Source organism: Lepidochelys olivacea (genome assembly GCF_965140295.1).
Source record: "Lepidochelys olivacea isolate rLepOli2 genome assembly, chromosome: 1".
Classification (NCBI taxonomy): domain Eukaryota; kingdom Metazoa; phylum Chordata; order Testudines; family Cheloniidae; genus Lepidochelys; species Lepidochelys olivacea.
In genome coordinates, this window is record NC_140411.1 from 200,426,263 (window position 1) to 200,442,703 (window position 16,441).

Genomic DNA, 16,441 nt, shown 5'->3' on the forward strand with positions numbered 1-16,441 from the left:
TGGATCCAAGAGGACAATCAGCAGAAACAGGACAAGGCTGAAAAACCAATATAAGGTGGGAATCAGTTACACAAAACTTGTAGGAAAGATCCTATGCCAAACCACCCCCTAGAGTGGAGCCTAACTTGTCCACCTGTAATTCTAGAATTTATTGAGTATGCCAAGACCATGGAAATATCATTGCTCTGATTAGTCAAATGCCAGCTGCTGATCTATAACCCCAGATTCAAACTGCATCAGTTATTAACCTACTCTACTCCTACCTTTCCAAATACAATTTTAAAAGCCATCTCAGATCTGCTTACCTGTTATCCTCTTTTCTTTATTCAGGTCTATTTGTAACCACTGATATCCATCAGTGGTAAAAGCAGCCCAAGGAGGTCCAGGCCTTTTCAATCTGGCTCTTTCAGGAGTCCAGATGTTTGCCTGGCCTGTTTCGTCAGGCCATTCTAGACTTGATGATGCAGTAATCTGAGAATCAGGGATTACTCCAGATTCCATTCCCAGTGTCCCATAGCAACCTGAACAACATAAGAGAGGAGGACTCAGATGCAAAATCAAAAGTTACACAATCAAATTTTCTTGCTCTGAATTCTCCCTTATTAAATTAAAGTTATATTGTGTAATATTATCACAGAATGTCAAGGCTGGAAGGGACTTCAGGAGGTCATCTGAGTTCAACCCCCTGCTCAAAGCAGGACCAATCCCCAATTTTTGCCCCAGATCCCTAAATGGCCCCCTCAAGGATTGAACTCACAACCATGGGTTTAGCAGGCCAATGCTCAAACCACTGAGCTATCCCTCCCCTCATTGTTTTTTGCAAGTCTGATATTTTGCAAGTCTGATGCACCATGGCAAACTATCTACTTCAGTGTCTAAAAATTCACAAAGTAAATTCAAATTGGAAAACTATAAACAAAAGGTAATGATAAAAAGCAACATATTCAGTTACAGAAGAGTTGTCTAGTGCAGAGGTTCTCAAGCTGTGGTCTGTGAGCTCCATTCAGGTGGTCCACGGATAGTTCCCTCTAAGGTGCATGCCTGGGCAGCCACACACGAGAGAATGAAAGGCCACCTACCTAATTAGTGGAGCCGCGCAGGCATGGCTCCACTAATTAGGTGCTTGGACCCTGGAGAAGACGCACATATAAGGTGAGGTGCTGGCCTTCGGGGGGAACAAGGGGTAGGTGGGAGGGGCAGTGTGGTGAGAAGAGGGGCTGCGGGGGAATTTGGGATGTGCAGGGCTGCAGTGGCCAGAGAAAGAGGCGACATTCCCCAGCTCCAGTGCTGTGGCTGCTGGGGAGAGACGGCCCTCCTTCCCAGCTCCAGCTCTGTGGCTGGGGAGAGACCCCCCTCCTTCTCAGCCCCAGCGCTGGGGCTGCTGCGGTGGGGGAGAGAGGGCACATCCATCACATTAGAAAGGTAAGACTACTGATATTAAAATATGAGTTGTGTGCTTTTATTTGTAGAACAAAAAAAGAAGTTGTTTTTTATACAGTGCTTTTATCCGAAGCACTTTACAATAGTTAGCTAACCGTACAAACAACATTTGGAAAGATCATTACGTGGTCCACCGAGACCCTCAGCAATTTTCAAGTGGTCGGCGAAAAAAAGAGTTTGAGAACCACTGCTCTAGTGGGTTGCTGAGCAACATTAGTCTGACATTAATCACTTAATTAATGGAGTTAGATCAGGAGGTAAATAGTACATCAATGAAATTTACAGAGGAAACTGAATTGGGAGGTGTTACAAATATCAATAAGGACAAAGAAATCATTAAAAAGTGACCTACAGAAAAGTTATATTCAGTTTGGAAAACAACAGCTAATGTATCTTGGAGAAAATAAGCTGGAAGAGATATTGGACGGAAGGGTAAAACATGGAAAGAAGTAATGCTCTGAAAGATAGAAGACTAATTATACTGCACAGCAACTGAATGAGAGTTTTCAGTGCAATGCACCAACAAAAAGGATCAATGAAATTTGTGGCTTTATGTGCAGAGGCATTCATATTGGCATAACAAGGATGTGACAGTTTCTTGGCAAGGCTCTGGCAAGAAAGAATCTGGATTGGCATGTTACATTCAGTTCTGGGCATCTCAATACCAGAAAGATAAGAACATAGAATACAAATTAAGTGGCTTGAGAATTATATTTTTTAAAACTCAGTTTACACTCAGCAAGAGGCAACTTTAAGGATGAAGTAAAACAGAACAGAGAAATAGAATGTAAAAAACTGCTACAAATATAGAATGACTGAGCAAATACTAACCTTGCCACTTTTCAGAATACACTTACAATAATTTTATTCTTATATTTTAAAACTATATTAAGAAAGCAACAAAAAAGGTAAAAGAACATCTCTTTCTGTAGCAGGGCAAAAAAACCTTCTTGAATATTGGCATATGGGAAAAGATTTAAAGGGCCAAATAATTATAACTTGGCTAAACTTTGGAGGCTGGAGGGAACACATTTTTAAATGTCTCAAACCTGGAAATGTCGAGGTTTAATTTAGGAATAAGTAAAAATATGTCTCAGAGCAACTGAATTAAATTAAAGGGTCTCACTAAATTAGACAAAAGTATCGATACCAACGATACTCAGCATTTATTTGTATACTCCAAGTCCTCAAACTCCGACCAATCCTCACAATAATCCAGTGAAAACACAAAAATCTAAAATGTACTACTGTATTTGATTAACACGATAAAAAAAAAAGTCAGTTGCATGCACAACAGGTCTATTTTTTAAAAAAAGTGTCCCAAAAATCAATATGCAGTACATAGAGTGATATGCTTACCACTAGTCTTAAACGTGAAGAGACTTGCAGATAATAGTCCTCTGCAAAAAAACAAAAAGAAAGCTCTTTTTGTGGCCGTCACTGAAACATTTAAGACAAATTGTTCTCAAATTTATTTTTCCTCTAGTACTACATCCCACCAGGAACCTATTCACACCCAAATATTTTTTCTATTGAAGTAGCACCTGTTACCACCACTATGGATAATGGTTTCAGCACTGTCAGTATGAGCACCTTTGCTTCAGGCTAAAACCTGGCCTAGAAAGTACCACCTAGTTTAAATCATTTCAAATGTAAAATAAAAGTATAAAAGTGCAGCTAATGATATATCTAGAAGAAGAGCAAATTAAAAAGATTTGGCTATCTAAATGATGAAGCTGAACAAGAAAACAATGGTCAACTCCCTCCACCCAAACCCTCTCTCATTTACTGGGGTTTTGTCACACCAGAAGGCAGCTCTAAATCAAGAGGACCACCACATTACTCTCAATTTGCACTGTGCAATATCCTTTTTCCAAGTACCAAATGTCCAGGCACAACAACACTTGAAACATTAATAGATCAAACTGAACCTAAGCTCAGTTCTACAAGTTCTAATATTTCAAAGAGCACTGCAGCACTGATGCTTCAAATGTAGACAAATACCAACAGCCCAGTTCAGTTTTTGATCTTCTGACAATATGTAATCCTTTAATACTCAAAGTCCTTCAGACTCCATAACACAGTATGTTGGTGCTTCAGAAGAAAACATGACTATGAATCCATTAAAAAAAATAAAATCTATTTCAGTGCTCATTCAGGTCATAGAATATCAGAGTTGGAAGGGACCTCAGGAGGTCATCTAGTCCAACCCCCTGCTCAAAAGCAGGACCCGTCCCCAATTAAATCATCCCAGCCAGGGCTTTGTCAAGCCTGACCTTAAAAACTTCTAAGGAAGGAGATTCCACCACCTCCCTAGGCAACACATTCCAGTGTTTCACCACCCTCCAAGTGAAAAAGTTTTTCCTAATAGCCAACCTAAACCTCCCCCACTGCAACTTGAGACCATTACTCCTTGTCCTGTCCTCTTCCACCACTGAGACTAGTCTAGAACCATCCTCTCTGGAACCACCTCTCAGGTAGTTGAAAACAGCTATCAAATCCCCCCTCATTCTTCTCTTCCGCAGACTAAACAATCCCAGTTCCCTCAGCCTCTCCTCATAAGTCATGTGTTCCAGACCCCTAATCATTTTTGTTGCCCTTCGCTGGACTCTTTCCAATTTATCCACATCCTTCTTGTGGCGTGGGGCCCAAAACTGGACACAGTACTCCAGATGAGGCCTCACCAATGTCGAATAGAGGGGGACGATCACGTCCCTCGATCTGCTCGCTATGCCCCTACTTATACATCCCAAAATGCCATTGGCCTTCTTGGCAACAAGGGCACACTGCTGACTCATATCCAGCTTCTCGTCCACTGTCACCCCTAGGTCCTTTTCCGCAGAACTGCTGCCTAGCCATTCGGTCCCTAGTCTGTAGCTGTGCATTGGGTTCTTCCGTCCTAAGTGCAGGACCCTGCACTTATCCTTATTGAATCTCATCAGATTTCTTTTGGCCCAATCCTCCAATTTGTCTAGGTCCCGCTATATCCTATCCCTGCCCTCCAGCGTATCTACCACTCCTCCCAGTTTAGTATCATCCGCAAGTTTGCTGAGAGTGCAATCCACACCATCCTCCAGATCATTTATGAAGATATTGAACAAAACCGGCCCCAGGACCGACCCCTGGGGCACTCCACTTGACACTGGCTTCCAACTAGACATGGAGCCATTGATCACTACCCATTGAGCCCGACAATCTAGCCAACTTTCTACCCACCTTATAGTGCATTCATCCAGCCCATACTACTTTAACTTGCTGACAAGAATACTGTAGGAATTTAGGTCCTGTCTAAACTAACTTTTTTCTAAAAATTTCCCACTGTGACCAACACAGCTCCACTGGTATTTGCGATGTTGGGAGCCCTAGTGTAGAACAGACACTGGCATTTACACCCTACCAATTAGAGTTGCTCTAAAGAAATTTACATGATACAGTATTCAAAATGCCAGGAGCAGCCAGCAGTCTTTCTACATTAGGGCTCCCAACATTGCGGTCATCAACGAGGCTGAACAGCGGGTTAGCAATGGCAGAAAATTTTCAGAAAATTTCCCAAATGTAGATGGGGGTCTCAAAACAGACAATGATCTACTTGTCCAAAGACATACCACAATGGATTTCAGATTGGTCTGAGCAGTCAGCCTTGAAAAACAGATTTCAAGTAAACTAAGAGCAGCCACCTGCTCTTTCCTCAGTGTCTCAATCAGCAATAGGACATGCTATAGTATCAGCTGTTGAGATTCAAACTGAAGATTTACACTAAAATAGGTAAGAATTTTTTTAAAAAAACCTTCCCTGGCTATTTTTTTAAAATGGAAAATGAAAAAAAATAAACTATCCCACTGTAGAAAAACTGAACTAAGAATTACAAAAATTATATAGTTTTATTATATACATGAATGACAACAAACTACAAAGTAGCAGCCAAGAACAGCATATATTCAATCAAATTATTATTTAAAAGAAAAACTATTAGGAGTTTATGGTTGTGCCATATATTTTTGAAGGTAGTTTCCCTAGTTTTGCAATGAAGTCTTAATTTTCACTTATGGCCTAGATATTACAATAATTTGGACAGGAAATCATATGCACCACAAAAATGAGTACAGTATAAGAACCTACTTAGAACAGAATCTACCATTGCTATAGATGGGTAACTCCACTGGTTTACAGTTTTCCATTGATACAACTGATGATCACAGATTGATTACATCTCCTATTACCAAGAGGTTAGCATTAAATATATGAAAACAACAGAGCAAATATACTTACACTTTTGAGGTGACATTGTTAGCCAAAGAGCTTTCATAATATGGAATGCCTTTGCTGATTACAACATTGATTTGGCCACCCAGAATATTGGACACCACTCCTGCATGCACACCAGCCATGCAAAGTGACGAGGACTTTGAAGAAAATAGAAAATAATGTTCATATTTTTTCCCCCGAACTGTTTCAGAATGTTTATGCCATAAAGAACCTGTTATTATTTAATTGTCTCCCCACAGGCACCATTCATTTTTGAATTTATAAGACATGAAATGTACAACTTTGCATTTTTCTGTTTTCTAAAAAAGAAGTGTAATGGAAGTGTACAGAATACAAACATTATGCTTAAATAAGGTCTTTAGCTGAAACTTACATACTGGGTGATGCAAGTGATTTTCAGTTTAAGATTATTTTCCTGAGAATCTTTTAGGTTAGACTAGGTAAGGAGAATATACATATCTACATATTCTAAAAGACAGGTGGGAAAAAACTGGTTACTGTAACCCGTTTCTCTTAACAGAAAGTGCAGGAAGGGTATAGTTGCTCACTATTCAATTCTGAGACGCTACATACTTATTTGTTGACAGAGCACCACTCATCATGTTATCTCATCTGTGCTGTCTGTTGTCAGAGAATACACTTTTTAGCACTTAAACACACACAACTTAGATGCTTTTATACACATTACAAGAGGAAACACTAAATAATCAGCTATTTTTGTTGCCAGAGTATAATGTAGTGCACATGATCAATCTCCATTCTGTGAGGAAGAGCTAAAATATGACTGCTGTTTATTGAGATCCATTAGTGTCATGAAATCAGAGGATGCCAATAAGAAGTTAGATTCCTCTCTAGGAACATGAATGTTATAGGCTTGAGACAGCCAGCCAACAGAAATAAAATGGGAAGTACCGAAGATTATTCTAGTGATCCACATTTCTCAGCGGATATCAAAACGTAAGACTATGGAGTGCTTAACCACTTCTTGGAGACAGCAACGTCCGGAGCTCCAGCCATTAAGCAGCTGAGCAAAATCAGTAGCATGTCACAATAGGAAGTATCTACTCCCAGAGCCAAGGAAATAGAGCTGACAGAAAACAAACATATGTAGCAGATTTTTATCAAAAAGTGCAGAATTTAATCAAACTTAAAATGAATATACTGTACTGTCTAAATTTACTTACATCGCTATATCCATGAGGAATAGTGCCAGAAATATCAGCAAAAGGAATCACACATCCAGCTGGACAATACTTACTGGAAGAAAAGGAGATATGAAGTCAATATATGCATGCCATTGCACTTCACTTTAAAAAGAGCAAGCAGCACATTGTAATTTATAGTTTTGCAGCTTAAACCAGACAGACAGACAATTTACCGTTTGGTAGGACTATAATACTGTATTATAATGCTGTCTAAAGCTGCCACCTATCAGTATGTCATAATTTGAGACAGCTGTCAAGTCAGAAAGAGAGAGACAAGGTGGATGAGGTAATATTGTTTATTGGACCAACTTCTGTTGGTGAGAGAGACAAGGTTTTGCGTTTACACAAAGCTCTTCTTCAGGTCTGGGAAATGTACTCAGAGCATCACAGCTAAATAGAGCATCACAGCTAAATACAAGGTGGAACAGATTGTTTAGCATAAGCAGAGAACATATTTCAAGGGGCCATTCAAGGTGAAGTGGCCTGTTAAAAATGGCCCCTTGAAAAATGTTAACTACTTATGCTAAGCAATCTGTCCTACCTTGTATTTAAGCTGTGACACTCAGCATGTTTCCCAGACCTGAAGTGGAGCTCTGTATAACCTCGAAAGCTTGTCTCTCTCACCAACAGAAGTTGGTCCAATAAAAGATAGTACCTCAACCACCTTGTGTCTCTAATAGCCTGGGACTAACATGGCTACAACAACACTGCATATAAATCAGAAATATATATTCAGGAAAAGATTTAGAACAGTAAAAACCAGGCATTTGACAGGAATGTCATGAAAGTATGTGCTTTAACTACATTTTTAATAAGTCTATATCCCTATGTCTGGTATCAACACTACATAACATCTGTAAATTCTGAAGTTTTCAAATCAGAATCCAGAATTCTAGCATTAGTGATTTTTTTTTATTTTATAACCTTTTAAACGGTGTTTAAAAAAATGTTAACTCTGAAAAGTGTACGGTACAGAATATAATCATACGAAACTGGCTGGCTTCAGGCTAATGCTTTTAGAGCATAGAAAGCAGGAGGCAAGATAGCTGTATTGCTGATGAAAGCACACGTTCACCTTCTAGTGCCACTTTCTACCACAAAATAAGAAAAAACAAACACCTGAGGAAAAAAGTTGGAATACACTATTCAGCAAAGTACTTAAGCATGTGCTCAAGTCCCAGTAAAGTCAATGGGATCTGAGCAAGTGTTTAAGCACTTTGCTGAATAGGGGCAAACTGTTGATTTGGAGCCTTAATGTAGAATATGCAGAGATTGCGAAGAAAGGATTGCAAAGGTCAAATATTGAAAGAGTGGTGGTGCCATGAGTTTATAGGCAAAATGTAACTATTGTAGCCCAAATTAATGTTTTGGCTTTACAATACTTTGTAGCTTTAAATGATTCACTTATTTGGGAAAAACAGGTCTCCTGATGACTAGCCTTGTCTACCATTTACCTGAAAGAACACAAATGCCTATTACGTCCCAGCAGAACTTCATTCATTCACACTAACTGTGAGGCCAATGACAAATTAATTTTACAAATTAGTAAGTGAATAAATAATAGAAAAGCAAGGGCTAATGCATCACAAAATATGCTTTTATCATGTGACAAAAGTATGTTAGATATAAGTTGTGACAGATATCGCAACCACACACAGTATCTTTAGGGACTGTATTCTATTCCAGGAGGGAGAGATACCACAGTTCCTCCAGGAACTAAAAAAAACAGTGTGTGTGGGGAAGTGATTATGGTGGTCATTGGGACTGTAAACAGTTTCAGAGAAGTACCATCCCCTAGGGGTGACATGAGTACTAAAGGTAATATTTCTCTTTATCTACTGCACATTTTGTAATCTATTTTGTAAAAGCAATGAATTTTTAGTAACATGAGCCCTCATTAGCACTATTAATTTTTGGCTGGAAAGCGGGGACACTGCTGGTTTTTCTGTGTGTTCATTTAGTGCAAATTAGCGAGGTTCTACTGCATACTAAAATGATTATCTTCATTTTTGGAAACTATAAGGTCAAAACTTATGATTTTATCATTTAATCATTTAAATTTCACCATCCAAAGGACTCTGTTTGAAACAAAGTGCAAATGATGTGTGTAACAGCATGAATAAAATCACAGTAAAATAACCATAGTGAAGGGTGAAAAAACAAGCAGAGCAGTCTTACTTGAATTCTGGTTCAGAAAAGTGACTTGCATTGTCTAAACAGGTTATTAGGTCTGGAAAGAAAAAAAATATTAAGTCAAGAATGAGACAGAGACAACCAATTTTAGCCAACTTTTTAAAAAGTACATGAAGCCCATCTAATTGAATCTCTCAGACTCATCAGTTGTGTGTGGTTCAATCAGAAAAGTCTTTGAATGAAAAACAATGTATTTGTTAAATAACATACTAATTGTGAATCTTTTCTGTTACAGTAGAACCTTGATAATTTGTACTAATGACTGGTAAAATCCACTGAGAATTTAGCATGTAAACATTACAAAATTGATCTTGTTCATTTATTTTGCATAGTTTAATTTTAATTATTCCTGGGAATGCTTCACAGAATGCTTGTAAGTGCACTGTATTATGTTTTAAAAAGTCAGAAATTCTTATACTCTGTTTACAAGAGGAAACTGAATAGAGAGGATAAAATTAGTTTTGGGTTCTGGGTGTTAACATATGACAGTCTTGCACAAGTGGAGCAGGATGAAATACAGAACACAGGAGGACCTTTCCCACATTATCGAAGAGTGACAACTAAAATTTGATACGTTTATCCACTATGTCAATCTGAGCTGTCAAGTTTAAATACACAAATTTATGCAAGTCAAATTAGAAAACAAATATAATAAAAATTGAGAACGAAAGGAAGACCTCCTCCACTTTTTTGTAGTATTAACTCTAACAATGAGGTTCTCAAACTGTTGCCTGCAGAACCTTGCTGGTGGTCCACAGAGAACTGGAGGATCATGTGTAGTTCTACATCCACTTCTATTGGTGTCTAGGCTGAACACCAGTAGAAGCAAGTGTAAAGGAAGAGGAAGAACACGTATAGCAGCCTCCATTGCAGGCCACAGCACCACAAGAGCATGAAAGAGGAACAAAGAAGCTGTTTGCAAAAAACCAGACAAGAAGCCACCAGCTGATCCCCAGCCATAAGAACACTTGGAGGAAGCAAGGAAATAGGATAACATGCAGGGACAAGGTAACAAGGAGCAGATCAGACAGAAAGATTGGAACTGATAGATGTGTGTGAAAACAGAAAGGTAGAAAAATGCAACAGTTACCACAGGGATTATAGGAGACTGGGAATGGGATCAGAATTCCATGGTACTGCCACTCTATAAAGAGGTGATCTACACTAAAAATCTTTCAGGACCCTTCATCCAGCATCTTGGTTGTTATACTCCAAACAAATGTATTTAATCTTTTATCTAAAGCAGCTGTTTCATTCCTTAACCCACTCTGAACAGTAACTTAGTGTATCCAGGGGGTAGGACAGTTGAGAAGTGTTAAGACTACATCTAAAAGAGTGTGTATTTTTAGATATCTACTGCTCATGTTGAAAACACAGAAAAAAAAAAGTTTGTACTCATTATACAGCTCTAATTTTAATCACTACACAGAGTAACTAACTAAATCTGACAAATACCTGATTTATCAGTGGTTGAATATGAGGCAAGAAATCCACGCCCAGAAAGGTGTGTCCCACTCATGAACTGTACTGTGACTTCATTACTTTTTGACTCAATTAAACTGTCCATCTGAAAGCCCAGACCACAGTATTTTCCTATGAAGAAAAAAAAAATCATTAAAAAAACTTGTTTATGTTCAGTGTAAGCTCACATTAAGTTTTCTAATTACACTGAAGCTAAAGTGAACTGATTGTAAGTGAAGAACATACTCAGTATTTGAGATGGAGAGTACAGACATCATATGCATTTCAACTGTTGATTCAATCACGGATACCTATGAACATGAGCTTAAAGAGCATAACAGTTAAATAGGACTATTAGAGAACCCTAGAAATGTAGGGCTGGAAGGGACCTCAAGAGATCATCCAGCCCCCTGCACTAAGGAAGGACCAAGTAAACCTAGACCATCTGACAGATGTTTGTCCATCCTGTTCTTAAAAACCTTCAGTGACGGGTATTCTACAACTCCCCTTGGTAACACATTCCAGGACTTAACTATCCTTGTAATTAGAAAGTTTTTCCTAATATCTAACCTACATCTCGCTTGCTGCAGATTAAGCCCATTACTTCTTGTCTACCTTCAGTGGACATGGAGAACAACCAATCACCATCTTCTTTATAACAGCCCTTCACACATTTGAAGAACTATCATATCCCCCTCAGTCTTTCTTCTCATGACTAAACATATCCGGGTTTTTTTAACCTTTCTTCAGTTCACATTTTCTAAATCTTTTACCATTGTTAAATAGGAAAGAACAACAATATGACAAATTGCATGAGAACTAAGTCCCAGTATCAGCAAGACTACAACAACAGGTTCCTATACTACTAAGACCTGTAGAGAACACAACAGGTTTAAATATTGTCTGGTTTTAGCCCTGGGAAAGCATTTGTTCGCAGCAAAGCCCGACGTTTACCATGGACACAGACTCCTGGTGAACTCTGTATACCCTAGGCTTGGAAGGATTAGATTTTTATTAGTAAAATGTCAGTAAAAGTCAAATTACCATACATACACAAAGCAATAATCAACATTTACAGATAGGCAAAGACAGACAAATGATGCGTAAGAACTTATTAGAGCTTGATTTAAGGATGTTTACTTTGTATATTTTGACACATGATGTTGACAATTTGTGTTTCAACAGTTATAAAGCTTTAACTTTTTGAATCTAAACATCTATGTTCATTAAATAATTACTGTCTGACAACCTCCTCCCCCCATAATTTCCCATAAATGTGAAAATTTAAATAGATAAAAATAAAAAATGCTTAAAAATGAATAGATATTATCTAGCAAAATTATAAAAAAAAATAAAAACTGAATTCTCCTGACTATGTATACTGCAAGACCAACCATGAAGCTAGAAAAATTTCCCCAGTACCTACTAGCTCAAGGGCTAAGCCTACTAGGTAGGGTGAAAAATACATGTGCTTGCATGATTCCATCTGCAAACTTTATCAGAAATGATTATACATATGTTTATTTATACTAATATTAAACAGAACTGGGCTGAGAACTAATCTCTTTAGGACTCCACTGGAAACTCTTCCCCCACTCCTTGATGATGAATCCATGAAATATTACATTTTGAGATGACAAGTTATCCAGTGTTTAATCCATTTAATGTTCACTAAAATCATCTTGAACAGTATCTGAAGCAGTCAGATATGATCTTCCAACATTTTTCATTTAAACGGACATAAAGCAGACACCAAGGATACAATGTGCCACTCACATTACATCATACCAGTGGTGTTAAATGAATAGAGTCCTGAAGTTAGAAGAAGTCCAGAAGAAAGCTTCTTTTAAACATGTTTTTATATTTAATAGCAAACGGTCACCTAATCCATTTCTGGGTACTAATTAATAGTTGGAATGAGCTGATAACCTGAGATGGTCACTGTGGGACATCAGCTTTTCCTAATTGACCATTAATGCCCACATAATGCCCCCTCTGTATTTTGGCTTAATATACACTTTACATTACAACTCCAAAATCTACTCCTACCGGAATTCTGCACCTAACAATTCTGAGGAAAAAAAAAAATCTGCACACAATATTTTAAAATGTTGCAAAATTATTCAAATTTTATTTATCAATAAATAAATGTGGAGGCTCCAGCATGGCTGTGGGGAGCACATCCACTGGCTGCACGGAGGTGGGAGATCACCCTGCAGCCTCCCCACACTCCCGGACAGGGACTTGGCGGTGAGGCTGCACCTGATCCTGACACAGCGCAAGGGCTGGGCCTGTCCCAGAAACACCCCAGGGCCCTGCCCCTCTGCACCAGGTGCACAAGATATGGGTAGACAGGCTCAGTGAAGCAGGATCCAAGTATGGAGGGGCTTAGTGGGGGGTGGGGATCCAGGTGTGGGGTGAGAGATTTCTATGTGGGACAATTGGGGTGCAGGCAGCTCAGTGGGGGATCTGGATGCACAGGGACTCATTGGGGGGTCTGGGTGCAGGGACAATGGGACTCTTCGGGGGGATCCAGGTGAATGTGGTTGGGGCTCAGCAGCAGAGGTCTGGGTGTGGGGAGCTTAACAGGGGGGTCTGGATGCTGGGGGAGTGGGGCTCGATAGGGTGAGGTCCGGATGCAGCTAGTTGGGGCTCAGTGGGGTGGGAGGCTCATCAGGGTGGTCCATGTGCAGGGGTGGTGGGGTTTGTTGGGGTAGGGGTTCGATGGGCCTGCTTAACGGGGGAGCCCCAGCTGCTGCCAAGGGGATGCCGCATGCTAGGTTCCCCCCGCACAGTGCCCTATCCCATCCCCCTTCCCCTCCCCACTTCCTCATCTCTTCCCTCACTCCCACATCCCCCTACACTATACCATCCCCCTTCCTTCCCCACTTCCTCTTCCCCCCACCCTACCACCCCACTCCCATTCCCCTATTTCCTCTACCCACCCTGCTCTACCCCACCACAGGCACTCACCATTGTACAGAAAACAGGATGGCTCCCAGCACACAGAAGGGAAGTACAACCAGCACTAGGACCAAGGAAGTGGTGTCCAGCTGCAGAGTCGGCTAGCTGTTGCGAAACCCTCCTTTACCCAGGCAACTTTATGCTTACAGAAATGGGGGCGAGGCAGTGGCACGTGATCTTGCATGCCCCACCCAAGCAGCACGTTTGGATGGGCTATGCCCCCCACAAACTACACCCCTGGGCACCCCCAGTCTTGCCCCCACAGCTGCTCCATGTGCCAGAAACTACACCAGCATGTGACCCCCTCTTGAGGATTCCTTTGCTTCCCTGTTATTTTCTGCAGGGAAGCAAAAAATTCTGTGGTGGACATGAATTCTGTGCATGCGCAGTGGCACAGAATTCCCCCAGAAGTAAAAATCTGGGAAGCAGTTAGCCATTATTAGTCAAAAGATACGTTTGGGGAGCGCGGGTGTTTCGTTCTAAGCAACAACAGTTAAAATCTGCTTTAAAACAACAACAAAAAACAACATTTCTTTTGGGAAATACATTTTGCTGCTAAATCAAAGTCTACCTTCATTATTTCTGTAATAAGCCATATTTTTTATCTGGGGGATTTCTTCCTCAGGGAGGATTCTCTCCATCAGGTATTTAAGGTATGTCACAATTTTTGTGGAGATCTTTAGACGCAAGAAGATGATGTTCTGCAAAATTATCACAGATCCACAAATTCTAGTAGAGATATGTAATTTCTGACTGGAATTTCCACTGTGGTTTGAGTTTGTAGACTTTTTTTCAAGACTTTTGTAAAAAATAACTTTCTTCCAGGTAATGCAAGCCCCCAGTATTCGCTGACCAGCTGTAATTTTACCCTGTTAATCGATGCACGACAGTAGATTTATACTTTGGATCTTTCCATTAACTAACAGTTGATCACAATAAACAGTATTGTGTACCTTGTAATAATTACAGGATAAGAATGCACTTGGAACTCACATGGGCCTAATTTGCAGGTAGATGTATTTGTAGAACATTTATTTTCATTTAGTGGTATACAGCACTCAAATACTGGATTGAACACTATTATGAAGAAGTGCTAACAAAGCTAACTTCCCATGATAAGCATGATTTTCAGACTTTCCCACCCACCCACCCCTACGTCCATCAAAAATAATCAACACACCTGAAATTTCACATTCCGTATCTCATTATGGGATAGAATATTTTTGGATATTTTGGAGCAAGACAAAGGAAGAGTTTTCTGAGATACATGGTTTTTAAAGTTTCCCTCTGATTCACTTTTCCCTCTGATTACATTTTGGCTCATCACGTTTCTGACCATATAGAAACTTAAGAATTGCCTCTCCCCTTCTGGGTTCCAGGATTAGCTGCTCCAAGAAGCAGTCATTAATAGTGTCTAGAAATTTTATTTCTACATCCTGTCCTGAAGTGATATGTATCCAGTCAATATAGGATAGTTGAAATTCCCCCATTATTATTGAGTTTTCTGTTTTTGTAGCTCCTCTAATATCCCTGAGCATTTTATGATCACCGGCACCATTCTGGTCAAGAGTATATTCTTACTGCTATAGTCTTATTACCCAAACATGGAGTTTCTGTCCAGAGAGATTCTATGTACGGTCTGATTCATTTAAAATTTTTACTATATTTGACTTTATGCTTTCTTTCACATATTGTGCACATCCTACCAGCGCAACTTACTCTGTCATTCTTATATATTTTGTACCCTGGTATTATCGTGTCCCATTGACTATCATCGTTCCACCAAGTTTCTGTTATGCCTATTATATCAATATCCCAATTTAACACCAGCCACTCAAGTTCACCCATCTTAGTATTTAGACTTCTAGCATTTCTATACATACACTTATAAAATTTGTCAATACTTAGTTGTCTGCCTTCATGTGATGCAACTGAAAGGGATTTAAAACTTCATTTCTCTCAGAATCTCTAACAAGTATAAGTGCTTCTCATAGACTTTCTTGGACAGTTCAAATAAGTTACATAGATATTGAGTGTTATGAGACTACATTAAACATAAACATACTTAAAACTATATATTATATACGTGTCCATCTTTTTAAATATGCATAAAATATGCAAAATGTGAATGGCCCAGATGTAGATTGCTGGAAGCAACCCAGGCTTGAAGGGGTGAAAAAAGGAAAGGTATAGGAGGTTAAATGGAAATAGGCGATATCAAGCCACATGAAGATGAGAGGTCTAGGAAGAATGAAATGCTTGTAAGGTTCACCAAGTCCCTCTTGGGCTTCCAAATTGTGCAGGGACTCCTTTCACTGAATAATGCTATTTTTTTTTAAATATAAGAAAATTCCCTGGCAAACAGTTCATTAACTGAAAGTTAAGTTTGAAAAACTAACTCTTCAGCCAAACAACACTTGAGAATTTTGTAGTTTTCCAAAAACCCACAAACATTTAAAGCCTGGAAATTCCAAATGAATTATTCAATTTACCAAAAAATAAAAACAAACAAAAAAACCCATTTGAAAGTATACAAAATACATTCAGGGTCACAACCATAACTCTGATTCCATAGTTCCTTACAACAACTTTATCCATCTTCATCTCTTTCATGACCCCAAAAAAGTTATTAAGAGGTAAGGGTATTCAATACACACACATGGATGCACAAGATTGCCTCAGAATTTAGGGTTGTTCTCAGATGACACTTCAGAGTTAAGATCTTTGACTGATGTTAACTGTGCAATAAATAAATGAAACCCAAAATCCAAAGCTGAAATTTAACCTGGAATTTCCTGGCTATTTTTTAGGGACTAGTGGGAAAGAGGAAAAATCTTTAACAGTCTCCTATGAGATTTTTGGCAGAACTGAGATTCCTTCCACCTTAACTTTAGATTTTTTTTTGCCTGAGA

The 16,441-nt window shown here is 39.2% G+C and overlaps 1 protein-coding gene across 2 annotated transcripts in view; it reads right to left on the reverse strand.

Annotated features, from left to right (window-relative positions):
- DCBLD2 (discoidin, CUB and LCCL domain containing 2) overlaps positions 1-16,441 on the reverse strand; it is a 65,556-nt gene that overhangs the window by 24,057 nt on the left and 25,058 nt on the right. For both annotated transcript variants that reach the window (XM_084637443.1, XM_084637444.1), the window contains exons 3-8: positions 10,560-10,697; positions 9,090-9,141; positions 6,891-6,963; positions 5,710-5,843; positions 2,800-2,840; positions 306-521 (exon numbers count right to left, since the gene is read on the reverse strand). In XM_084637443.1, the coding sequence (XP_084493569.1) occupies positions 306-521; positions 2,800-2,840; positions 5,710-5,843; positions 6,891-6,963; positions 9,090-9,141; positions 10,560-10,697 (654 nt within the window). The remainder of the gene's footprint in view (positions 1-305; positions 522-2,799; positions 2,841-5,709; positions 5,844-6,890; positions 6,964-9,089; positions 9,142-10,559; positions 10,698-16,441) is intronic.